Source organism: Seriola lalandi, unplaced genomic scaffold (assembly GCF_002814215.2).
Source record: "Seriola lalandi dorsalis isolate HSWRI2012SDOR001 ecotype SW California unplaced genomic scaffold, Sedor1 jcf7180002054581, whole genome shotgun sequence".
NCBI lineage: Eukaryota > Metazoa > Chordata > Actinopteri > Carangiformes > Carangidae > Seriola > Seriola lalandi.
The window spans coordinates 2,170,774-2,198,598 of record NW_019525134.1 but is presented as its reverse complement, the minus strand read 5'-3'; the positions used below and the strand labels follow the sequence as shown (position 1 = coordinate 2,198,598).

At 41.8% G+C, this 27,825-nt stretch overlaps 2 protein-coding genes across 2 annotated transcripts in view; both read right to left on the bottom strand.

The window, feature by feature from the left end:
- Positions 1 to 15,847, bottom strand: part of abr (ABR activator of RhoGEF and GTPase) — a 119,910-nt gene extending 104,063 nt beyond the window's left edge. The window contains exon 1 of the mRNA XM_023418241.2: positions 14,816 to 15,847. Within this exon, the coding sequence (XP_023274009.1) occupies positions 14,816 to 15,599 (784 nt within the window). The 5' untranslated portion in view covers positions 15,600 to 15,847. The remainder of the gene's footprint in view (positions 1 to 14,815) is intronic.
- Positions 15,848 to 20,001: 4,154 nt separating this feature from the next.
- The window catches only part of aspa (aspartoacylase), a 9,122-nt gene continuing 1,298 nt past the window's right edge, over positions 20,002 to 27,825 (bottom strand). Inside the window, exons 2-6 of the mRNA XM_023418255.2 lie at positions 25,870 to 26,065; positions 24,338 to 24,431; positions 23,385 to 23,492; positions 21,327 to 21,436; positions 20,002 to 21,152 (exon numbers count right to left, since the gene is read on the bottom strand). Of these exons, the coding sequence (XP_023274023.1) occupies positions 20,961 to 21,152; positions 21,327 to 21,436; positions 23,385 to 23,492; positions 24,338 to 24,431; positions 25,870 to 26,065 (700 nt within the window). The 3' untranslated portion in view covers positions 20,002 to 20,960. The remainder of the gene's footprint in view (positions 21,153 to 21,326; positions 21,437 to 23,384; positions 23,493 to 24,337; positions 24,432 to 25,869; positions 26,066 to 27,825) is intronic.

Here is a 27,825-nt window from a genome sequence, read left to right as displayed (position 1 = left end):
CCCCGCCCCTCCCCCCGGTTATCAGTGGAGCACTAACTGGTAGATGAACATAAAGTAAACTGGTGATGTTAAAAGCCTGATCTGCCCCCTTCTAACAACCCACCCCTGCAGGACCGCCCACCACACACACACACACACACACACACACACACACACGCACACACGCACACACGCACACACGCACACACACCCACCAGTTTGAGTATCTGTCTGTACGTGAGCGAGATCAGAGCTGCTCGCACAGGAAATAGACAGCTACGTTTCCATACGAGTGGCTTCAGAAAAGCCTAATGAAGCACTGGAGCGGAAACAGAATCCACAAATGTACAAATTATTTAGGCTAAAATCATCCTGACGGAGAGAGAGGACGGACGTGGTCGTCATCAGACAGAAACATTAAACCTCTGTTGCTGGTGTGAAAAATATTGAGTTAAAGTTGCTCCTTTTTACCTTCAATTCTGAAGTGAAACATAATAGAGTCACGTTTAAAAACTGACGTCCAGAAAATGGAAAACAGCTGAAGAATTTGAAAATCTTTTATCGCACGCTTGGTGCAGCATCTGTAGTTTATTTTTAAACTGCACCAAAATATTTCAGTATTTCCAGTATTTTCTTCTTATTAAAGACAGATGTTAGAATGAAAACACAGTTGGTCACAGCAACAGTCTACAGTTAGTGAAGAACATCGATGTCGACCACAAACATTTATTTCCTAATGTTAGACTGATAAATTAGCCAGGCTGATATACTGTATGTGCCAGTATTAGTGTGTTGCAGGTGTGTGATATCAATGTATGTTTCCCTGTAACAGATACATTGATACCCAAGTTGGGTTTGAGCTCATTTAGAAACAGCGTCACCATTTGTCCATTGGAGAACACTGACCAGTTGATTTTTACACTGTTATCCCAACTGGCATCCATCTATAACACACTACGGGATACATGTAAATACTGTTTGTTTATGTTGCATGCATATGTAAAAAAAAAAAAACAAACAAACAGGATCAGCCAATGTATGGCTATCAGTTTGTTTTATAGAAATCCAGAGTAAATCAGGCGACACCTGAATATCAACGGAGAAACAAACACTCAACCACATACCAACAAATCCTTTTTAAAATTCAAGTTCAGCTTCCTGTCTAACAACGCATCATGAATGTGGTATTTGAACCGTCACTTGCACCTGTGTGAGGAACTCTTCAAAGTGCGAACACACTCCTCGGAGATGGATGGCAGTATTCTCTCGCTGTGTGTTTTTCCGACACATTGCTTTGTTTTGGGGGTTGGGGGAGATGGCAGCAGGGACGAGCAATGACTATGCATTATTAAAAAGCCCTGAGTGCACCAGTGATGAATGTCTGCTTGTTAAATGGGAATGCCTGAAAAAATCTGGGGCATTTTTTTATTTTATTTGTTTGTTATTGTCTGCTTTTTTCTTCTTCTTCTTTTTTTTTTTTTTTTTTTTTTTTTTTTTTTTTTTTTTTTTTTTTTATAAAAAGTCAAATGGTGTGAAAAGCCCCCTGGGTTTTGTTTTTGTTTTTTTATCTCAGCTTAAGTCATTTGTCTCTCCTCCGTGTTTGAAGCAGATTTAGGTTTTATGTGTGAAAATCTTTGTGATACATTAAAACAGTCATTCATCCAACAGTTAATTTGACTGTGACTCTCCCATTCCTTCTCCCTCTAGTTATACCTGTGAGTGTCATTAAAATGAGACAACTCTTTATATGACCTTAATTGTTCTTGTAATACTTCTCCTGACAATTAACCGCTCATCAAGCTGTTTATCCGTTTCATGCACGTCTGTGTCTGTGCATCGCAGCATGTGCTCTGGCAGGCAACATCCCCGCTCACCTCATTTGCCCCGGACCCCCCCCCCCCCGAACTCCTTCACCATCCAATTATTTGGATCGACCCTGTCGAGCTGTGTAGCCGACCACTGTGACATATCTGTGTGTGTCGGCTGTTTCTATATTGGACCAGCGTCTGATTTATGATGAGATACAACTCCCTTAAATACAATACCTACCCTGTGTGTGTCAAGGAGGAGGACAGAGGAAGGGACAAAGAGATCGAGGGAAGTGTGTGCGTGTGTGTGTGTGTGTGTGAGAGAGAAAGAGAGAGAGAGAGACAGAGAGAGAGTATTCATCCTGTGCCAGCTGAATTCACTTTGATCTATTGAGGTCAATGTGGAAATCATCGGAATCATGTTGTGATTGGACAGACACCAGATAAGGAAAACTGCCCTCCCTCCTTACTCACACACACACACACACACCCACACACACACACATATACATAAATGTGCACACATACTGTAAAACATCTCATGTGTTATTTACGCTGTTCACTCATCATTAGTGTTTGTTTCTTGCACAGGTAAGCTTTCGCAAATTTGCACCGGGAGCTTGTCTGGCATTTTGAAACATACCTGCTCCTGTCTGCACACATGCCTGTGTGTGTGCATGTGTTGGTAACACACACACACACACACACACACACACACACACACACACACACACACACACACACACACACACACACACACACTTAACAAAGTGGACAGGCAGTACAGTGAAGGTCCCCATGATGTCTAAATAAAGAACTACTGCACTCTAGTGTTTCATTTCTGCCAACACAAGTAAAAATATTCTTTATCTACCTGTGGAGACAACGAAACCACTGATCATGACTTTGGTGTTTACACTCCACATAAAAAAGGTAAGTTTACCATCAAGCCAACACCTGAAAACTGTGTAATTAATATCTGTGAGACCTTTGAATGTTTCTGCTTGACAATGACCGACTCCTTCCTTCAACAAACAATACAAACCCCTCAAATTTACACGAATGTCACAAGAAGCAGAATAAGAGAGGAGAGGTTAAAATCAAAGTAACAGAGGGTGAGATTTGTGTGTGGGTCAAACTCTGACTGTGACACCATCAGGGTGATTGACAGAGCTCCTCCACAGCCACAACGTGTGTCACAGGCTGAGTGAGGAGCGCTCCTCATGACGAGTGAACTGAACCTCCTCTTTAATACTACACACACAAATGTAATGTTAAGTTCACCGCAGGGTACAGAATGAAATACTGCTGACACTTAAATCATTTCCAACAACTAATAATTTAAATGAACACAAATAAAAACACATACACCACAGCAAATCTGTTGTTGCTACAGACGTCCACATGATGGCGCTGCGTCACTCTCCTCAGTATCACACCATCTCTCCGGATCCCCTCCAGTTACAGAACGTCACACGCAGCATGCGCCGTTCACCTGTTTGTGTTTGGGGACTCTTGCTCTTGAAGTATGTGACAGTGACGGGGACACAGTGGTGGGGAGGAGGAAAGACAAACCAGCAGCTCTCTGGAGGTCTGAGGAGTCATCCATAGATCTGATCAGTTCCTTGTGTTCTATCAAAGTGATGCTCAAATCCTCAAAGTCAAAAAGGAAATTCAAGACATTAAAGTCTCAACTGAATTCCCGCTCTGATTGTCTGTGGAAATAAAAGGCTCCATAAGAACAGATACAGCTACTGATGAAATGTTGGTGGAAGCCGGAGCAAGCAGAGCGATTGGATGGCCAGTTACCACACCTCCCGTGTCAGGTTAACTGTTTAACCAGGACAAAACGCCGTGCACACACTCACCGACATGTGAGACTGAAAAACACAGAGTGGAAGCTGCACTATAGAATCACAAGCAGGAGATTTCTCCATTCATCCAGATCAGTGTTTTCAGCCTGTGAGTCTGGACTGACTGTGACGCCCCGTTAAAAAACACCTCACAGTCATTTGTCAAACATTTTCTTCACAGTTTGCACATCCATGGTTTATAACGTCATAAAGTCTCTTAAGAACATTTCATGCTCTGGTTGCGGCTCTCTACAGAGGATGTATGAACGTCCCTTTTTTTCACGTGATATCACCTTCCTCACCACAACTAAGGGTCGGCACAAACCAACAGGTGACTGTTTTCCTGCTGGTGTCACAACCACTCATAGCAAACGTAAGATTCATCAGAACCATGTGACACTTTCTTCTGATATACTGAAATTATGCTGAAAACAAAACAGAAAACATGATGAATTCAGTAAAATGACGGTAGTGAAAGTTGTACAATTAGTGTGGCTTAAAAAACAAAAGTTAAAAAATCTTTAAAAAAAAAAATCACATCATGCGCCGACAGAACTGCTCTGCAGGGATCTCATTTCATCTGCCAATAACCTGAGGCGACAAAACAATTATGTTATTGCCAATGAAGTAATAAACTGTCTGATCCTATAAAGAATCCCGTAACACTGAGTAAACAGCTTGAACTCTGTGCAGCAGACACAACCGATCTTATTGTAAATATAATGCTATGCCTTTACATTTAACCATAGATCTGCAGGTTTATGCTTCTGTCAGACAGAACGACACTCAATACCCACATCAGGGGCTCGTTCACCTCAAACACTTCCTTCCTTTCTCTGACACCGACTTAGATATCAAGCATGCCTTCCTATCCTGACTGTCTATACAGAGTTAACTGTTACAATATTTCTATGTTGAGGCATAACTCTAACTCAAAGCAGCTTCTACTGTGCAATTCGTATAAAGTTTTCCATTCACCTATCTGTTTATTTGTCCATCTGCTTCTATTTCCACGCAGCAATAAGAGGAAGTAAAAGTGATGAGTGTAGCAAAGGATATCCTGAGGATAATAACCTGACCACACCGAGACAGAGAACTGAAAATGCCTTCATGATATTAGTACGCATGTATTTATGCCAACATTAGGGTTGTACAGAAGTACAGCCATCATACTTCAGCGAAGACCTATTTTTCATTGATTCCCCAGCGTGCAGCCGACTTCAGAAATAGCTTTTTTAAGAACGGCACAGATGGGAAGGCGTGACAAAGACTGGCATGAAATGGTGTCTTGTAGTGCAGAGACAGAATACCTCTGCGTATCTCTGGGGGGGGGGGGGGGGGGGGGGGGGGGTCAGGTAATGAGAGCATCTCCTGCTGTGACAATTACGCAAAGCTAAAAGTGTGAGCTGAGTCTTCTTAAGAGCTGATGGTCCGAGACAGTCCTTCAACATATTTTCCCTGTGGTCTTAACATGGCCGCCATCTGACACAGCAACACTGTCGCCATGAGAACCTCACACACCAGCAGGGAGAAGACAAAGCCGACATTCAGAGACAAAGCGAGACCAAGAGTTTGATCACAACGTGTTTACCATCGTCCTACGTGGCTTGAGATTTTGATGGCGTTTAATGGTCCTGCCTGTGCTTTATGCTCTGAGCTGCTTATCTAACCAGTACCTGCATTGACAAATGAACATTAGAGCCAAAGTGTGGCTTACACCGTTTCCTTTTTGTTACAATTAGCTTTCTAAGTATGAGGAACTTGAAATGTCAACTTCAGCCATCCCATACTCATGATGATTTCATCATACATGTCAAGAGCTCAACAACAAGTATGAAAAGTAGATTTAAGATAAGATATTCCTTTATGATTACCACAATGGGGAAGTGTGCAGTGTTACAGCAGCAAGGTGACTGTGCAAAGAAAGAAAAACTTCACCGCCTCGTGGTTGTATCCCTCTGCCACTCAGAATAGTTTTAGGTCACATCCGTGTTTATCATAGTCATAGAAAATATGAACCATTTGTGTGAAATTTTGTCATAATTGTTGTGTGAAGTCTTGAGTGATGGCTAAAAAGGGTTTTCTGAGGTCACCATGCCCTTGACCTTCGACCCCCAAAATCTAATCAGTTCATCCTTGAATCCAAGTTAATGTATGCGCCATATCTAAAGGGATTCCCTCGAGGAGTTTCAGATATTGAGTTCACAATGCCAAAATCACTGGTCACTGTGACCTTGACCTTTGGTCAGCAAACTGTAATCAGTTCATCCTTGAGTCCAGGTGAACGTTTTTACCAAATTTGAAGAAATTCCGTCAAGGTGTTACTGAGATATCGTGTCCTCGAGAATGGGACATACGGACAGACAGTTGGACGGACGGACCGACTGAGAGACGGCAGCTTCCCTCTGCAACATTTGATCACCAGAAAAAAAAGAAAAAAAAAAACTATATTACTAATCAAACCTGATAAAAATTTGAATTGCATGTCATGCAGGATACTAGCCATGTGCAAAATGTTTCTCGATAATATCTGATATATCTGATCAGTCATTTTTATGACAGTGGTGTTGATGGTCAAATGCCCCCTGCCTACAAGCGCTACCAAAATTAGCCTGTTAGCTCAACAAAGTCAAAGGAGTCTGAATAAACTATCTAGCAAATAAACATGTAAATAAACACTGTACACAGACACAAACTAACATCTCTTAATTTATTTATGCTACCTACCTACCTAGTTCACTAGCTAGGTGGGGTTGTGAGCTTGGTTTATGATCAGCAACAAAGTGAAAAGATGCGAGTGTTATTGCTAGTTAGATAACTCAGAGTTACTTTGGTCAAGTGTCGATTTTAAACATATTTAGATCATTTAGTTCTGTGCAGTTACTCTGTGAGTTAACAGGAGCTAGCTAACACTGCTAATGCTGATTTTTCACATTGATACTGAGGGATAAACCAAGCGTACAACCTAGCCTAGTGTTTCAACACTAGCAGCATTAATGAGATAATACTGAAACACTTAAGCTGTTTAGTTACAATGTCTGTGCAATATTTATTTATAGCAGCAGGCAAGAGACGGACTCATGAAGCCTACTGGAAGTTAAACACTTTAGGGTCCACACTAGATGCAGGAATCTTTAAGATTTTTTGAGACAGTAAAATCATCAGGGAGTAATGAGTTGACATGTGGCCGTGCACACCACTGACAGTGTGAGAGAGAATCCAGGGCTCTCTGTGCCCATATGCACCGCATACAGACACATCTTTCTACCCCATCTCCTCACCACACACACCACAGTGGTCATCTCCATGGCAGCCATGGCAGTCAGCCAATCCGAAGTGGCCTGGTGTTTCTATGATTCCAGACTGAAAGTAAGTTTTTCTAAAACCACAATAAGAAGGAGTTGAGCTGTAGTGTGTCTGCACACAAGCTGCGCCTACATTATGTCTACACAATTAATAAATGAATTGATAAAAAGGCAGATAGAAAAGGATAAAGGACTTGGCCTTGCTTCGAAGTGAGCTCAGGTCACACAGCTTTCATCATAAATGTGTAGCTCAGGCGGCTTTCCACTTACAATGAGTGGGAAATGTGAAATACCAACAAATATTACATAATATAAGCAATAAATAATAGCCACAGTCTTAGCAACCATGATATTGAGTTCTCTGCTCAGAATCAAAGTGCCCTAAGGGGAAATGTCTACACTGGAAACCATACAGAGAGAACAGGATGAGTCTCTTCCTCTACTCTCAGTTTGGAGGCTGGGGGGGGAACAGTGGAGTTATTTTCTCTAAATGTAACCTGTATTTTCCATCTACTCTGGTAGTTGATGTGATTTTTTTCTGTGTAGTTACAAACAGCAACAGAGAGTGAATGTATTGACATCACTTGTCGGACACATGGGTGGTTTGTTCACTTAGCAGGAAAGTTTGAATCGGTTAACTGACAGGAAAACCACCACTCTCAGAAACCCCTGAGACTTGCAGCTGCTCATCTCAACTTGATTCGACTTTCACATGAAGAAAGGAGTTTGCACTTCCTGTGCTTCTGTGTCCCCCGGTCAAAAATCTTAGCTCCAAACCAAAATCTGTAGGAAAACCCAGTAAGTGAGACAGTTTCTCTCTCAGTTTGTTTGTCTAGCTTTTCTTTATACAATGGGTTGACTCAGGGCACAAGGGGGTGAGTGAGGGGTAATCCAGCTCAGCCCGGTCTCAAGGGAGATAGGAAGAGTAGCGGGGGCTTTCGTTAGTGGATGGCATGTGCAGCTTTTTTTTTTTTTTTTATCTAAATGACCATCACTTCTAGTCACCCGCTGCCTTTCCCCGCTCCTCTTGATGTGGAAACCTTCCCAGCATAGCTGTTTCCCTAATCATGAACCCTTGGGACGTCCACACCTTTGTTGATTCTAGGAATGGATAAACACACGTGTACAAAAGGGCAGTGTGCCAATGTCCCATAAACAGTAAGATGGAGGGAAATCAGGTACAGTTAACAGAGCTCAGATTTTATGACTGACTTCATATTGTCAGGATGAGTTGTCAGGAACTGTAATAAAGCCACTAACTTTGTGGCCATAATATTTATTTCTCCATTTAAAAAAAAACAAAAGCTTCAGGAATTTCCTGAGTTCATATGTGACTAAAACCAAAATACTCCCTTTAAGTCACATTTTAATCTGAGACAGTCCTTGTATTATATGACACCTGCCACCACAACAGTTCATTACTCATTAGTTTCAGGAGTACATGACTGTGGCTGTTGACGTCAGTAGACTACAGGAGGACATTGCATCACAGTTCTGTCTGTGAGGTGAGAGTAACAACGCTGTGTCTTATAAACCAAGGAAGGGAAACCTGCTATGATGAAAAGAAAGGCCTCAAGTTTATTACTGTAGATCGCAAATAGCCACAAGTGAGTTAGAGAAAACAGAGGATGCAGGTCTACACAGTGCATTCAGAAACATTTTGGTATGTTGCAGCCTTAAACGAAAAACTTCTGGAAGTTTTTCCCATTTCAACACTGGATCTCTGGAGCTGAGCCAGAATGACCATCAGGTTCATGGTCACCTCTGTTATCAAGGCCCTTCTCCCCCCGATGTCTGTTTGGCCGGGCGGTCAGCTCCAGGAAGAGACCTGGTTCTTCTGAAGTTCTTCCAGTTAAGAATTATGGAGACCACTATTCTCTTGGGAACCTTCAACCTGTCTCTAAGCTCTGCAGCAGTCCCTTCCTCCTCATGGTTTTAGCTCTGCATCGTCAGCTCTGAATGCACTGCATATACAACATGCATCAAATTCTGAGAAGCAGGACTTGACCTTGATTTTTGTTTTTGTGCGCGTGTGTGCACATACTGCTAGATGCATATACAGATGCATATGTAGATGCATCTAGCACCAGGCAGCACCCAAGTTCACTTATTGGCCCTGCAGTTCACACCTCTGAATTAGGACTAAGGTGAAGGCCTCCACAAACATGCAAATATAAACTCTGGCACCCATCTTATAAACAAGCAATGATGCTGCTAAACCCACACCTCCTCATCACAGACATCCTGCCTGCCTCCCTGAACAACCACAGCGACACTTTTCATCACCAAGGTAACACAGGGACAAATCAGACCATTAGTACTATTTTGGTTTTGACTGCCTTTGACTGCCTTCACTTTGAAGAGATTTTAGATTTGAAGAATGTGAAAAAATTGTCACACTGATCTCATTACAGCTCCACAGTAGGTAGGAAGCAATTTAAAAAATGTAAACATTATTCTCCAGTTATTCAAACATAAAAGAAATAGACTTCAAGTCATGGAGCACATGAGATAGAATCACTAGGTGGATGCATAATCACAGTATAAAATCAAAGCTTTCCAAAGGGCAATAAATCAAAGAAATACTGCAACAGAATTTGTGATCTAAATAAATCTGTCACAATTTCAATCTCTTGGGTTACAAGAGAAAAACATACAAGGACTGCAACCAATGATTATTTTCATTATCAATCAAAGGAGCTATTTGTAAGTCAACGTTAGCATAAACAGCTGTTTACTGACCAGCGTAGAAGAAACGCTGCATGCTCAACATCAAACAACACTTTTGTTTTGCTTCTGTTTCTATCACTTCTTTTCTTCTTCTGAAGTTAGCATGCTAACCAGCTAGCCCCAGACCAGTCAGCCTGTCTCACCACTTTCCGATACTGAGTCACTTTAGCCTCCAGTTTGCCTTGATGAAGTAACGCTGCTCAGGACATATTTTAACCTCTTGTAAACAAAACAATCGCTGAATCTTTGGGCAAAGACTGCTAAGCAAATAGCTGTTAATGCTAACGTTGGCTATGTAGCTATAGAAAAACTTAAAAAATGGCTCCTTTAATGTTCTATTTTCTCAACTGATTATTAAGGCTATGATAAGTCAAAACATCATGAAAAAAATGTCCCAGGTGACATCTTCAAATTGCTTGTTCTCTTTCCAACCTCCAGTCCAACAATGAATGTTAAGATACTTTCATATACGACATAAAATGCAGCAAATCCTCAATTTGACAAGCTGAGATGATCAAATATTTGTCATTTGGCTTGAAAAGTGACTGAAACAATGAGTCAAATATCAAAATAGTGGCTGATTAACTAATTAATCAATGAATCATTTTACATCTAAACAATACCACACCCGTCTAAATTAGACGTTTTCCAGCTTTCTACCTTTGGAAGTCTTTAAACCGCGATGTGGCAACGTTCTGCACATTTCAACAGATCAGTTCAGTGTCTTCTGAAAATGATCAGGAATGTTGTGCTGCTACACGAGCTGACAGACCACAGCAGTGTTGCCTTGGAAATAAGTGAGAGGAGCCAGAGTTCGGGAGGAGATTTACCCCGATTTGTGGGGGTTTTTGCACATTCTCAAAAGACCGTCTGCCACAGGGTAAAGCCTTCACTTCACAGTGAGACAGTGTGGTAACTGAGCTGTCAACTGTCCAGTAAAAATACATACAAACCAGAAGTGAGAACAGCATGTAGACTGAGGTGTCAGAGCCACAACATTATAATTCACTGGTTTATGAGAAAAGCACAAACAAAACAAAGAGACTGAGCTGCCATTTAAACTGCTGAGCGTTAAAATGGAAACAATATGACAGGCTCATAGTTCCCCTGCTACACATGCTTTTCGGCACGGGCCTGGACAAGCCCTGCTTCTCTGAGGGAAAAGACAACCCAAGAGAAAAGAAAAATATGTGTGTCATAATCAGCAGCCACTGTCTCGTGGAGTGACAGAAACTGGTTTCTTCACCAGCTTTTTCTTTCTGAACACGTGTTGACAGAACGGCATCTTTCACATGATTTGTTATCCACATCAACTTTTTTTTTTCTTCAATAATTAAAAATAATCAGCATGTTCATATTTTCATTATGTCTACAATATACAACGACATCAAAACTGAGCCCATATGTTGCCAAGCCTGTCTGCTGACACACTTTTATTCATTATGTTACAGCAGAAGTTCAACTTTGGAAGAAAATGTTTTCCTAATCTCATGAGATCATTTCTGTGAACAGGAGGTGATGAGTGTTGATCTACTAAGAGAATCATGAACACAATCACTTCTCTCTTCAGTGTTGACGCCATCATGTTTGATTTGATCATAATCTCACTTTGCAAAATAACCAACAATCTGTGCAAGTAGTCTTTGGGTTTAGCACGACTGTTCAAATATGACACTGCTGTGTTAACACTGAACATGTTGTTCCTAATTGTATGTTTTGACAGGACTTCGCTCCAAAGACTTTGATTCCAAAATGACACCTCTACAGTCCAGAACCAAAATACTTGTTGCCACAAAATATCTCTTATTAATGTTATTATTTATCTGGTGACTCGACTTCACACGTTGTCTACAAGGTTTTTAAAATAATTAACATTTCAGGCCACATTATAAAGAATTTCATATCTAAATATTAAAATCAGGATTTGAATGTAAGTAACTTTGTGCAGAAAGTCTTTTTTCTCAACTGGCTATTTCTGAGCGACGAGATGCTTCACAAAGAAGTGTGTTACAGGTCGGAGGAACATGAAAAACCCTCAGCTGAGCCATCCTGTCAGAAAAGCTCTTAATTAATTTCCCCAGTGAACTTAAAGTAAATGATGACATTAATGTCCTCAGCTGCCACTTTATCACCAGTTACACAGTGAGTCAACCAGCTTTAATGTGAGCTGCAGAAATTAAAACTGATTTTTCTATGCAGGTTAAAATTTCAGTGGGCTCAAAATAAACAAGGTATTACACTTACTCTTACGTGCTCTCAATAGGAAAAGATATCTGTTAAAATGCTTTAAATAGCTAGGATAGCACAGTCTGCTGCATGACTGGACAAAACAAACACCAGGGAAAACTGTTTAATTGTCAGACTCACTCCCCCAGGTTTAACCCAACATTGCTGTGAATCAGAGGTGAATCAGGAACCTTTCAGAGAGGCAAGACCTATGGCTTCAGATCTCATGACCCGATGGACGACCTCTTCCCAGCAAGCGCACGTTACACAAAGGCCTCAACGTGAGCAAGACCCCTGGCATGAGCCCACTGCTGGTGTTTAAGTGCTCGGACTGGGGCCCCAACACTGCCTCCTGGTCTTCCCACAGCTCCACACACCCTCCATTGTGTTTAACTATGATCAAGTCTTTCCACTGATTACCCCAACTGTAGGAGCAAAACATCAATATCCTGTTTGTCATTATGGATGGAAGAGACTAAGAAAGACTTACAGTAAGTGTTTATCTTCCCTGGCCCACAGAATTATGGGAACACAGCTCCCCCTAAACTGTTACAATGGAAGAGCGATCAACGTGCCACGATTAGAAAACACACGAGGTCGTCTCCTTCCTCTTTCTTGGTTCATCCAGTTTTGTATTTAAGATGTGAGACAACATAAAACGTCTCAATGTAGAGCATTTCAAAAAAAGGTGTGTCTTTAAATTTAAGTGTCGTCCTCATCGTCATATTTACATGAAGAAAAGTCAATTCATTGCTCTGGTGCCAGATTGGTGCTACTTCTTTGTTTCAGGGATCTCTGTCTAAGTATTTAAACCAACTAAATACTTTCATATATTTCAGACTAGTTAATATCCAGGAAATCACTCTTGTCATCATTAAAACCCATCAAAAAATTAAAGTATGAACTCACAATCAGCGCTAAGCTACCCATAATCCTCACATGCTGTATGAAAGGTCAGAGGGGCACGAGGATGTGGCACAAAAAAACAAAATAAAAGCGTTTTGTCTGCTCAAAAAAAAAAAAAAAAACCTTCCTCAATCTATTCTCATGTTCAAGTTAGTCATTCGCTCCTGACTCATGACATGCAGACGGTCTCAGTTAATATTACCACACTTTCTTGAGGAAGTGAATTTGACTCCTGCTTCCTGCATTAGCCTCCATATTATTACTTTGACTCAAAGAGCTGTTCTCTCCAGGGATGTTAAGTAAATAGATTGCCCCAGGGTTCCAACCTTTTACCTTAGAAACCACTAATGGCTGCTAACAATCCACTAACAGCTACTAACAACACACTAACGGCTGCTAACAACCCACTGGTGAGCAGCTCTGTGAGTTTAACTCCATATTGATGTGAGAATTCCTCATGACCCGACACCTTAAAAGGAATAGTTCACAATTTTGGGAAATGTGTTCACTCACTTTCTTACCAAGCATGAGGTGAGAAGATTGACACCAAATATGAAGCTAGAGCCAGGAGAAGCTTAGCCTAGCTTAGCATAAAGAATGGCAGTGGGGGGGGGGGAGAAACAGCTAGCTTGACTATGTCTACTGAACTACTTTCTTGCTGGAGTCTCAACCTCTCAGTCTCAACTACACAACGTGACAAGAAACTGTCTGTCAGATAACGCCCTGAAAACCACAACAAACTGCAGCGTCTACTTCCATCAGACAGAGTCAAGCTAACCGTTTCCACATGCCTCCACTCCTTGTGCCAAGCTAAGCTAACTAACTGATGCTGCTGTCGTACAGACGTGAGCATGGTATCGATCCTCTCATCTAACTCGGAGTGAGAGCTCAAAGGATGTGACATCAAGCAGCACCTACTTGATGTAAAATACATTTAATTTGATAGTTTAAAAAAATGTTTCACACGGTAAATGGTGAAATTTGAACCACACTGGAAAGTGACTAATGCAGGTCACACACCACGTTTCAAAACACTGAATTTCTCTGTGTGGATGCTGTTTCACTTCCATTAGCTCTGACCCTCAAGTACTTTGCAGTTCCTGTGGGTCCAGTCCATCACCACTGCAGAGCTCTTCATTTCTGTCCTTAATCTACACTACTGACATCAATTCCCATAGTTCAGACCCCACCCCCATAGGGAAGCCTCCTGCATACATATTTAATGTAGACTATTCACACAAGGAAAATACACACTGATGCACTTGGTTCTGTTTTCACACAGCACCACAAGCACATAGACAGAATGCCTTGGGCTCAATCTTATCCACCGAATCAAAAACCCAATGTGATACTGTGGCAGGGGGTTACACAGGAAATGACTTATTTATCTGTTCTGCAGTTGCTTACTTTTCCTGTTTTGCCTCTGTACCTGAAAACTCTGATATTGCAGCACACTTTGTGGTAAAAGGCATTAGCTCCCCTATGTCACGTCTGCTATCAACAACACCGCTTGGAGCAGTTGGTTTACTTTGGGTCTGGTCCAGAGCCAAACCTGGGCAGTGTCTCTTTTGTTTCATGCTGTCCACTACAAATGGAGGATCTTTCTTATCAGGCAAGGAGGAAACAAGAGCCAGAAACACTGCACTGACTCACTGCAGGACAGTGAGTGAGGCTGTGCTAAAATATTGACCAGTGGACAGTCTGCTCTGCTGAGCTGATCAGTAAAATGCAAGGATTGCATTGTCTGATAAACATTCAAAGACAACATGAAATATTCCATTAAATCTAGGATAAACTGCCATAGGTGAAGATGTATGTCTGAAAGGTGCCACATTTAAAATGCATTAGCTCTACTTCAGACCCTCACCCAGGGCCTTTCTCACTTCCCACTGTCCAGAGTGAAGACTGAAGTGCGAACTGTTGTGTTATGCTCTGTTATGCCAGACTATGTCGTGTATCATATTTCTATTCCTCGTTTCATGAGCAGCAGTGGTTGTGCTGACATTACCTGCAGAAGAGGAGTCCTCATGGTCGGAGCTCAGGTACCCGTCACTCCTCCTGTCAGGGGTGCTGCATCCGGAGCCGCGGGAGGCTCTGCGGTGAATGTGCGGGAAGGACGGGGACAGCCTGCCGTCGTCGCCGGAGTCAAAGTCCCTACTGTGTCGGAAAGGCCGCCGGCTGTCCCAGTGGGTCCTCTGGCTGTCCCTGCCGCCGGTCTTTGGTGCCAACAAGTTATTCCTGACGAAATTCTCATTCAGCTCCGCATCCTCGTATTCTCGGTCGCTGCTCTCCTCGTTGTCATTGGGCTTAGCGACGATGGTCGAGGCCGCGCTCCCTCTCATGAAGCTGGGTTTCTGAGGCGGGACAGGGATGGGGACGGGCTTACCTTTATTGCCGCTGAACCTGCTCCGTTCCCGGCCGAAGGAGGCGATGACCCCCGCTGTGTTACCTGCCGCGTGGAGCCTCAAGGCTCCAAAGTCAGGCAGCCTGGTCCTTTCCCCGTCGACCTCATTGTCCCGCCGCATCGGCTTCCTAATATTCCCAAATGTGTCCGCGTTAAAGTTTTCATCTTTGCCTTCAAAGCCGTGTCGTTTCTGTCGAGCCACGGTGGTCTCCAGGTAGATCACCTTGAATTTCTCCTCCGCCAGAGCCTTCTGGAGCCTCTTCAGGTTGGACTTACACGTCTCCAGCTCCGACTCGATGTCCTCCACGGAGTTCAGGTCCATCCGAGGTACTTCTCCGTCGGGAAATTCATTCCTCCAGTGTTTTGCAAATTCCTCCTGTTCCCACATTTCGATGTTCGCACCGGGCTTTCTGCCAGCCGCAGCCCCGTAATGCAACAGTCGGGATAGAGAGGTGGAAACCAACGGCTGTGTGTCTTCACCGACAGTTAGCGGCGCGTCTCCCCGTTTACAGAGAGAGAAAACAACAGGCTGCCGACATTAACGAATACACTTTCTGACCATCTTCAACCTCCCACACATAATAATCTCAGACCTACGTGTGCGCTGAGAGATGTGCGTGTGATGCAGACACCAACTTTACCAGTACGCTGAAAAGTTTCGAGACTTCCTGTATCGAGACGTGCTGCGTTCAAGTGCTGCCCGGACAAGTGCGACACACCTCAGAACCAGCTTTTAAAGCAGGTGCCCTCGGCTGAAAAAACGAATAATAATATTGCTCCAGCTTTAACATTTACAAATCAAAATTTAGATGATATTGAAATACCAAAGAGGCGAGAAAAAAAAAACACAAGAAATTATTAAAGAGTGAATGTAGAAACAAAAATTATTTATCACAAATTTCGGAAAATTCGACAGTGTATGATAGTATTATAACTACATTTTTACCATAAATTCTCCATACACCTTTTATCCTGATAAAATATATAACACGACGAGTACCACAGGATATTTATTCGCTGTAATAATTAAATTAAAAGCTCCGACAGCACATAAATGCAACAACTGCCAGTGAGGTGGAAACAGTTAATGAGACTTCATCTGGTTGTTTTAAACCGTCACCCCTACCTCGTGGGTTAAACTCACTTTTATTCACATTTTTCAGAATTCTCTGATATTCGTGTAAATGAAAGTGAAAGTGTGGATTCTTATTTAAATCATAAATTAGTCTTTTCACAATAAAAATGTTTGGCTCAAAAATAATAGATGAATATTTACAAATTATTCTAATACCTAAAGGCTGAAAGGTTCAGATTTATCCACTTAAAGTAAAATGTGTATTTAACAGTCACAACTTAGTGTTATGTTCACTGTTAACTTTACTGCCGCTTGTGTTACTTGAATGCCTTGATAAAGTATCATGTCTCTCCAATAATCAGCTGGTTTTACTTCATCAGGGGTAAAACCAGAATTCAGATAAATGTCATTTGATATCCCGGACTAAGACAACTGATCTTGACCATTAAAAACACAGTCAGCTTTATTTTTTGTCTCATCAAGAGATATTTGATATATATCATAATATCCAGTGAAATGGCAAAGCTGGGTTTACACAGATCCATGTGTGAAGCTCTTTTTAATAATAAAAAGAGCTTCACACATGGATGGTCTCCAATTTCTATTCATTTCATTACTGTAAAAGGAGGGCACAGACTGTGTCTCCTTCCCTCTAGCTGCTGGTTTCAGTGGTTTGACGTTAAGGAAGGGAGGAGTCTTGAATGTGCATGTTTCTCAGGCTACTTCTCTCAGGCCTCATAGCAAACACCACGCAGATGCATGCACACATCAGTGCATTTTATACGCATTTGTGCATTTGTTGCTTAAAAACATGTCATAACTTACAGTAAATAAACACATCCTCAATCTCATCCTTGTTTTGACTGAGGCTACTGAGGCACAGAATCTTTTTTTCTGTAAAAATGCCCCTTCTCCTCGGCTTTTTCCACCCACTTGATTTGAGGCACACCAGGGAAACATTTACTTTATGTTTACTGGTTCAATAGTTTTAAATTTAGCATTGGAGAGATTAGTTACAGACTGAAAGGTTTACAAAGTCATGCTTTAGTTCTGTGGCTACTCTCCCTAGAAGTGGGTGTCCAGCTAAGATGACTCAAAAAGCACAAAGCAGAATGATCAATAACTCAACAAAGAACATCAGAGGCTAAAGGCTCAAATGAATCATTGGAGCTGGTTAAGATCTCTGTTCATGAGTCTACCACACACACACATCATGAAGTATGGTGTCCATGGCAGGAAGCTGCTGCTCTCCAGAAAACATCACATACATGCCTGAAGTTTAAAACGAATGTTTTATGGCCTGATGAAAATTGTTTGGGAAAAACATACAGCACTATGTGTGGTGTAGACAGGCACTTCATATCAGAATGAAAACACTATCCCAAAGAAGAAGTAAGGTGCAAGGAGCGTCATGATTTGGGTCTTTGCTGCCTCTGGTCCTGGACAGCTCCACATCACCAAGGAGAAAATGAATTCTCAAGTTAATCAAGGTCTCCTCCAGGACAATGTCAGGGTGTGTGTCCACCTGAACATGAAGCGCAGGAGAAGCTGCAGCAGGACAATGACCCTAAACATTGAGGTAAATCTACAGAATGACAGAGCCCAGACCTTAATCCAATAGAGTTACTATGGAATAGGGCTGCACAATTAATTGAAAAACTGATCCAAATGAAAATGTGAGTTATAGCACAATTGCAATATCTGCCAAAATAATCACAATATGATTTTTTTTTTTGCCTATTGTGCAGCCCCACTGTAGAATGACCTGAAGAGTACATTCACAGCAGACATCCTGAGAATCTGAAGCAGTTCTTTAAAGAGGAATGGTCCAAACTTCCTCCTGAACATTGAGCAGGTCTGATCAGCAGCTACTGGAAAAGCTTGTTTGAGGTTGTTGCTGCCAAAGGAGGTTTGACCAGTTATTAAATCTAAGGGCTCACTTACTTTTTCAACCATGCATTGTGAAAGTTTAATGGTTGTATCTGTGACCGATCAATGCAGAAAACCAGGTAAATCCAAAGGTTTCACATACTTTACGTACATTTAACGTTGAGCACGTTTGATTTTCAGGTCAATAACCATCATCACTGACACGCCCGTCTCAAAGGCACAAAGGAGTAAAAGGGAAATCTGATCACTTGAATCTCAGAAGGAAACATGCAGCTGCGTCCAGATAAAAACTTGGTGAGCAGCCAAGCTGTAGACTTCCAGTAACACAGAGTTGTAATGTTATACAGCAGAAGAGATGCTACAACAGACACTACAGAGACACATGGGAGGGTGGAGGCAGAGATGGACGCTTGGTATTTTCGAGTGCCTGTCTGGATCCCTGCCCAGAACTGAAACATCATTCTCCTAAAAGCTTCCAGTGGCCAGAGGGGATCATTGATCAGCGCTCGCTGCGGGTCTGAGAGCCCTGATTGAGTTACTGTAATGAATAGACGAGAGCAGCCATGACCAGCCTGTAGTTGTGAAACTAAATTATTACTCACAAGCTGGACATGAAGTAGCAGTAAATGTACGGGCCACAAGTGTTCAGTAGAGTCAGCATGTAGAAAGCAGAAGTCTGAGACGCTCACACCTCTCATGCTTCACTGATAAGAATGTTTCATATCAGGGTTTGGTGGCTTTTAGCTCAGTGGTGTTTTCACACTGTTTGTGTCAGTTGTGTTTACACCTCGCTCCCAAAGTGCCTTCATTCATCAGGCATCAAATGTACACAAACTTCATTAACCAAAGGCGCACATTAAAATAAAGGAATGCAGCGATACAGTGACAGCGACAGTGTGTATGCAGTTGTGTTTTTCTTTGTGATATCTCACACACCACTCTCGAACATACTCTCAGCCTCCCTCTCTCATTCTCAGTTCCAGATGTCCTGGATTTCCGACACGTCTCATTTAGCTGGTGAGTGGAATTAATAGCTGCGAACCAGAAGCAACCGGGAGTGTGAGGCAAACACTAACAGGATGACACACAAATAAAATCTCCAGTTATGCTGCAGTACACCTCTGTGTCCTCTATAAACACTGCACATGCAACATACTGTATACATTATGCTGAGGATATCAATAACAGCACATTGTGTGCTGAACAAGGTTTGGTTTAGACTTTCAACACATGCATTAATATGTATTTAAATAAACTGTATAGAAGTTACGATTCCAAACAGTCGACCGAGAGGCTCAGAGCCTCCTCTCTTCTGATTGGCTCCCAGACCTGTTGCTATAGAGCTCCAGAGAGAAGCCTGAGAGAGGAGACATAAATCTACACTGAGACGGTTCTTGGTTCTTAAAACCACAAATATGTCTTCTTATATCAAATATCGATAATATTTAAATATTCAAAGAAAACACAGGGAAGGTGTAAAATTGGGACCTTTCAAATTGGGTTGTACATTTGATCTGCACTGTAGGTCTGTGTCTCTGAGACAAGGGGAGTGATGCTTTTGAAATAGTTACGGGGTAAATTCCTTAAAGGACTGTGTACTGGCTGCAGTGCACTGACACGCACCGCACCAGTGTCAGGCTCATGAGCAGAACACCTGACAGTTTACACCTGCCTGCTCCAGTATGGTGTTTTGCTGCAGCAGAGTGAGTCACAAGTGGAGAGGGTAAATCAGTGGGTGCGTGGTGCCCTCTTGTGGCTGCAGCTGTAAGTATGTGGTGGTGTCAGTGTGATGGGCTCCATCTGCAAACAATAACACAGCACAGCGCAGCATAGTACTACATTTATTGATTGGATCATTTCCACAGGACTTCAAGGACAGTGAGCTTCACTAATCATATAAATGGTGCTACCAAAAATATTGCTGAATGAAAAAGGAATTACTGTAAGACCACAGCGACGCACTTTGAGACAACAAAGACGTAAAAACATTAGAAAGTACATATGCTTTCCCGTGATTCAACAAATCCTATACATCACTTAAAACCAAACATACAGTACAAGTATATCAAAATAGACACAAATATATTATTATAAAACACGTTTCAAACTGCATCCCATTTGGACATATACAATTTCTTATCAAAATAATGTCTTGTTATTCAACACATATAATCTACAAATTCCTCCCCATGTTTGCTGTGCAGTTTTGTCAGAAATCTCCATTAAGGCAACAATAGGACAGCACCACGGATGCAACCACTAGAGTTACAGGTAGGTCGTATCAAAGGCCACAAACACCCTGCTAAAGATGTTACAAATATATTTTCAGAGGAAGACAAACAACTACAGTTTTGGGTCAAAAGTTGCAGGTTATGATCCTCAACGGCCTTCCTGAGCAGCAGTAGGAAACTTGTATAATGATTTATAAGCCTTCAATGATCAGGCCTGGCCTTTAATATTATAAAAACTTAGTTGATGTAATGTAAATAGATTTTTAAATAAGAACAGTATTGTAAATACTTACCACAACAATATATCAGTCTTCAGATCAAAGACTTTCACAGTGACTCTTTGCAAAGCCTCCACAAATATTCTTTGCATAGTTAATTGATTTTCTGATAGTAAATGCATAAAAAATGAAATCAGTGTGTAAAAGATGGTATCTATTCATTATGTGAGCAGAGTCTGTTCGGTTTCTAACAGAACAAAGTGCAACATCCATACACAGATTGTTGCTGTGGCTAACATATATTAACGATCGCCATTAGCCTCACAGAGCGGTTTTCATGCTTTTCTGATGGCACTTGCTACCAAGGTTTCTCGCCTGGTGGTTACAAACGCCTGTTGTTTTTCATAATAGGCTGCCTCATTAATAAAAGTGGGATAGACGGTGCCGGAGCCCTGGTAGTGGATGGTCTTTCCGTCAAACGTTTGGAACATAGGGTCACCGGGGTTCAGCGGCTCCCAGTCGCCGTCCTGAAACAACAACAAGCAATGACCACAGGGAGAGTAACTTGAGTGTGTTGCTCAAACTAAAACAATATATTCTCACATCAGCCAAAGATGTCTCATTTCCTGTTTCATAACGACTCAAATCTGCAGGTTCAGTGGGTCAGATACATGGTCGAGTGAGCGAAGGCTTATATTCACCTGCAGATTGGGGTGCACCATGGCAATGATGTTTCCGTTGGCATCTCTGGGGTAATCGATCCTCTCTGAGACCCGGAACACCTCCACCGTACAGGGAGGGAACTCCATGCCTGACAACACAGAAAACAACATCTCCATTGTTCAAACCACCCATGGAAAAGAAGCACAATTATTTTCCACTAACAAGAGAGGCGAAAAAAAAAAAAAGAAGTTTTAAATAAAAGAAATAAGAATCTTAATCCTTGAACAATAACTCTTCAAAAGAAAAACAAGATTAAACCCTCTGAGTGTGTGAAAGAAGTTTATCCCTGCATTAAAAGAAAACTGCTGGTCAAGACCAGACCATGTGAATATTAGTCGCGTTTATATCCAGATTTTATACAAAAGCTGCAATAATCTGGAGACGATCTCACCCTCATTAAATCTAGTCCATGAGGATAGAGATACATTCTGTGTGATGATGTGATGAAAAAGATGCTCTTCCAAATCATTTGACAATCAACATCTGAGTTTGAAGACTTCAAAGAAAAAAATACACAAGAGACAATGTAGTAAGAATGAATGTCAGTAAATAACACTGAACGAAAGATGGGAACCTAAACGCTCTTATTCATAGCAGAGTGTAATAACACTAAACATTTAAAACACAGAGCTCTCAGGGGAGATTGGGATTTTTTTTTTATATATATCCTGAAAGGAGCTGAGCTCTGAAATGTGATGAATATCAGCTTTGGTGCTGATACAGCTGCTGCTCCACAGAAACAGACCAGAAGAGCATTAACTTAACGATTATGCACATTTCTGCCACCATGCATGTTGGAGATTCAGTGTTCACAGGGAGAATTTACTGTCATTTTCTCCAAAACTCAGTGTAGAAAGGAACAACACTGCATTCCTTCAGTGACAGGGTGCACACAACATGAACACACGCACACACGCACACACACACACACACACACACACACACACACACACAAACGAGAGCAAAGACAGTAACGTGCAGGTAGTAGTAGGTTAAATACAATGAATGAAAAGTGCTGTCACATATATAAGGACGTGCCTTGTTTCATTGAAAACAATAAAATGTTGTTAGTAAAATATTACAGTACAATAGCAGGACGGTGCCATGCGGTGCCAAAGTCACACAGGAAGTGGCGTGGTGTTTGGCGGAGCTCGGACGTTAAGAAAGTAGATGCTCAAATGAGCTTGTAAAAGTAAAACTGGGAGCTGTATTGATATGCAGGAGGCAGCACAGGGTAAAACGGACACATGTTGTGACAGTCACCACAGTTTTCCCACTGAATGTACATGAAGGTTGTTCTTCAGAGGGAGACATTTTAAACTGCAACAACAGCGTCTGTTGTTGCTAAATGAGTCGTTTCTTCTTCGCGCTGCTCGGCTTCAGAGCGCAGGAACACCGATTCATCACCGTGCCAGAGCATTCATCAGCACCAGTGTGGCCCCACGACAGAAGATTACAACAGCATTGGCAGCCAGACTCTAACGACATGGAAACTGACCAACTCCCAACAAGCAGGCCATTCAACAGCAGGCCAGTCAGGGAAAACCAACAGACTGCAACTCACACTTGGCACACACTGCTTGTTTACGTAAAAAAGGGGAAGGAAAAGCTGCTTGCACCTCATCACTGCAAACATCGCTCCGTGCCTTAGGGAGCAGAGCGGAGGTGTGATGAGCCAGATGCAGATAAATTTAGAGATGTGAGTGTGTGTACATCTGGATGAATCAGACGAGCACCCATAGACACAAAATGCTTCTTGTCACAATGACGCGGACATGCGGGCAGACTGACTGCAAACAACTGATTTTCTTATTACATAACACATTACGAATCATATTAGTCATCCACAGGTGAAAATTCTATAGAAACAAGTTTAATACTTTAAAATTTCATGCAAACTTTAAGAACAATGAGCTTCAGTTTCAACTGCTTTGACATAATCCTGTAGAACCCTACGACTCTGAACGCCACACACTGCTGCACCTGTGGTATGTTACAGCTTCAGGCTTTAAGCTGCTGTGGTGCGTCTGTCCTACCTTCATTAAACAGTTCGATGAAGTCCAGGGCGTGTTTCAGTATCACCCTCATGGCTTCAAAGATGTTGCTCCTCAGTACACCCTGAGGCTGAGGACCCACTTCCAGACCTGCAGTCAGACAACCAGAGGACATGTTTACACACGTAAAACTGTATTCTACCAACTGAATGCAGGAATCAGGAATGTCTTTAATGTCACATTCTGTGTCCACTGTCCAGGTCCACTGCCCCCCCCCCCCCCATCCAGAGTCAGATGGTCATAGGTAGTTGGCTCATTTTTTATCATGGATAAATTACTGAATGGGCCCGGCAGCATCTGTATGAAGCGTGGTGAACTCTTCTTGTTGGAAAGGCGATCAAACAAGTACAAAGAGATGCAAGAGGACGGCGAACACACAAAACAATTAACACAAAGATGAAAATTTATGATTAAATGTTTTGTTATAATCTGTGCATGTCTGCAAATAGCAGCTATTTGTATTTCTTATTTGTATTTTTGAATATTTAAAATGGTTTATCTGCCATTTGTTCATTAAAGTGAATAACAATGTAACTATTAATAATATACAGTTCATTAATAATAATAATAATAATAATAATAATAGACTTTATTTATAGAGCACTTTTCATACAAGAGATGTAGGTCAAAGTGCTTAACAATAAAGAATCAAATAGAACAGTAAAATAAGGGCAAATTGACGGACAATGAAAATCAATAATTCAAAGACAGCAGATGATAAAATATGTAAATGAAAATAAAAACAGAAACAAGTAAGAACAGTGAAATATTAGAGAATTAATTAAAAGTTGTTATTGGAAAGAACCAAAGTTGAGTCATGGCACATATTTATTCATTTTATAAATGTCCTAGTTGACCCCGACCCCCCCCAGTCAATTCTAACCCCGCCCCTGCCGGTGTCCCTGGACACGTTTGGCTGGACTTGAGAGACTCACCCACAGGGTGCTTGGCAACAGAGCGTGAAGTGGAATATTTCAGAAGAGGGTGTTCATTCAGCAGAACAAGACAACTGGCCGGAGCGATGGCTTTCTGTAACACAAGAGCAACAAGAACAAGATCTCAGCGGCAGATTGAAACACACCTTCACACAGTCACGTGCTGCACACCAGCCAAAGTGTCTCGGACAGACCGAGCTGTGAGCGACTGCTTCAAGGTTCTGCTCGACAGAACGGAAAATTAAATCTGCAACAGCTCACTCCAGAACAAACATGACACACACTCAATGACAAACACAAACACAGTGACCATGTGCATGAATCAGCTGCATGTCGGTGGACTCTCAGAGCGGCCAATGGGAAACCAGAAAATACATCTTTATTCACACAAGTCATTTTGTGCGCCGACTGTGATTTATCAGGAGACTCGCTGTGGATAAAAACGTCCAACTGTGTTAAAGTTGTAAACGGTTCGAGTCAGATTAGATTTGAAGGATATTTTCCCACTTGATTCTCCACACGGCTGTTCATGAAACAAGTCCAGAAATCCTTCCTGAGTTTCTGAACAGAAGAATGATTGTCGACTACGTCTGTGAGAGAACTCAAAGTTCACTTTGTTATCGAACACGGCGCCAAGAAACGAGTCATTAAACAACTGATGCTTGGTAATAGTACAATAGGTTGGTAAGTGGGTGATTTCTCAAGTCGACCTCCTATCTGTGTGTCTGTGTGTGCAGCACTTTGTGTTTCTAAAAGTTGTGAACACAGTTCTCATGAGCTGTGTTGCTCACAGTAACAAAGAGAGTGTTGCCTTTGGCTCCTCTTTTGTTCCCTGGTGTTTCTCTGCTTCCCTTTGTTTTAAGTTGAAGAGCAAGAAATGGAACAAGAGCCAGAAACAGACTTAGTACAACATATTCAATCTATAATAATACATAAGATAAGAAGATAAGTAATTATACTAATCTCTCAAACCAAATGTTATGTAAATGTTTATTGTCATTGAAATAATAATAATGACACATTTTATGATTGTGCACAAAACAGAACAAAGTTCATCATGAGTTTTGTGGCTAAAAGCAGAAAATGGAGGGCAGCGTGCGTCCCTCTGGCATGTTTGGATGGTTGATCTTTTAAATGAGCTCGTCCAACACGTAAAGGTGAACAGATCATTCTGTCATTTACACAGGTTAACTCAATCTCCCCAGAGAGACCTCGTTTTAGGAAAACATTGACTCGGACAGAAGCGAGAGGAAACTGGAGACCCAGAGAGCTGTCTTTGATTCTGTGAAGTTGTCCTCAAACTAAAGTGTCTTGACGTCCTGCATACTGTGCTGTGTATAAATTATCTGCAGCAACACGTGTTATTTATATTTTCACTGACATCTGGTGATAAATTTCACCTTTCATTTTGCCTATTTTACAAAAGTGACAGCAGGGCCTCAGAACAGCTGGTGTTGCAGGTTGACTGCTGCAGCGCGCGAGTGTGTTTGTGGCGTAACGTTTAACAACTCCTACGTCCTCCAGGCTGTCACCTTGATGTAGTTCATCATCTGCAGATTGAAGTGGTCTTTGGAGCTTTCCAGAATCAGAGTGCAGCCCATGTTGGACGTCGTGTTGTGGAGGTCAAAGATCACATCGTAGGCCTCTGGGCTTCCTTTAGGTCCGAATATCCTGTTGATCTCCTGGGCTCTCTGAACCTCATAGGGCAAGCCATCTCCACCCGGGGCACTGCAGGGCACACGCACACGCACATGCACACGCACAGCATTAGAAAGCATCTTATCAGACAATTCAGCCGCAGGAAGAATGATGAAGAAAGCTTAGAAGCGTGTTAATGATTTACACAGCGGCGTCTACGTGTCCTACAGGCTCTGTGACACTTTCACTGAACTGTTGAACCACAGTGGAAAAACCTGTGTGAGCAACAACCTCCAAGTTAACACAGTAACTGTGGGGAATGTATGGTTTCTCTTCACATGTGAACAATAGGAAAACATTAATAACTGCTAATGACCTGTAGATTATTACCATGGTACAACCTCATTTCTAATGGCAGAAAGTCACAGTAGCCATTAACTCTATGCAGGAAAACCAGGACATTGGCCTCCTTTTGTGAGTGTTAAGAAGAAAATTTAATCTGCTTTCTTCATCCATGCATGTCTGCACAAGGGATCCTTGAGAACTTTGTTTTGTCCCCAGGCTAAACTTGCTTTTTTTTTCATTGTCTGCACTATGAGCAGAGAATGAGAGCTGCCCCTTTTTTCTCTTAGCTCTTTCAAAGCAGTTCAAAATAACCACTAGTCCAGGACATTCTCCAAGCTACTGTAGAATAGTACCTCTGCTGCACATATTGTCTCGCCTCCCTCACATCTGCTCTTTAGACCCCATTTTCAGCAAATATCTGCCATTGTCTGGACATCAGTACACAAGCATAGTGTGAGCTGCAGCTGATGACGTGGACTCCAAAATACTCACTTCAACTGGGAGGACACACAGACACTAAATAAGAGGAAGAGCTGTCTGCCTGTTTAAGGTGAAGAAAAGGACACAGCGGGCTGTTTTTAGAAAGACTCTCCATGTGGTTAATCTTCTTATATGTTGCCTTCACAGAGGCCAAGCAGTTTGTCAGCTTCAGCTGCTGAGAAGATCCATAAAGGTCATTAAACATTTGCACCACGAGGCAGTGACAGAATAACTTCAGCCACGTCATCCGAACTCTCTCAACCATTTCACTCAAATACAGCATTTAAACCCTGTAATAATAACACTACACTGTCACCGTCACTTCTGTTTCTAAAATACTCCATCACTCAAAATTATACTTCAGTAAAAATATAGAACCATTAGAAACACAAGTATTACTCATTATACAGACGACCCCCTCAGGATTATATTATTATGTAACTGGATCATTGTTATTGATGTAATTAGAACTAAATGGTGTAATTGGTCAATGTGGTGCCATTTACAGTTACAGCACAATTTACAGCTTTTATCTTTAATAAGGCGTCACTTTGTGTAAACTGAGTTTTTAGAATCTTAAACTGGAAAGTAACAGGATTATCAATGTTACCAGAGTAAAAAAAGCTAAGATTAAATCTAAATCTATAAATGTTGTGGCACACACACACACACACACACACACACACACACACACACACACACACACACACACACACATACACTACAATAACCTTGGGAATGTTAATACAGGGTGATGATTTATGAATAGGGGGAGACTGTGTTGTTATCCAACCACATTAGTAAATAGGCTGTTGTGTGAGTTCATGCGCACTGAATATATGAGCCAGCGTTTGCGTAAGAGCTCATTTCCACTATAGAGCTCACCAAATAGAAGGAATAAAAAAAAAAAATCGTCTTAGATCATTTGCAGCTCGGTCACGTTCCGCTCACGTTTTTCCTGCTGGCTGACAGTCAGCTGAAGTCCGGGAGGAGGGGACACACTGCTCTGCTGTATTGGCAGAGAG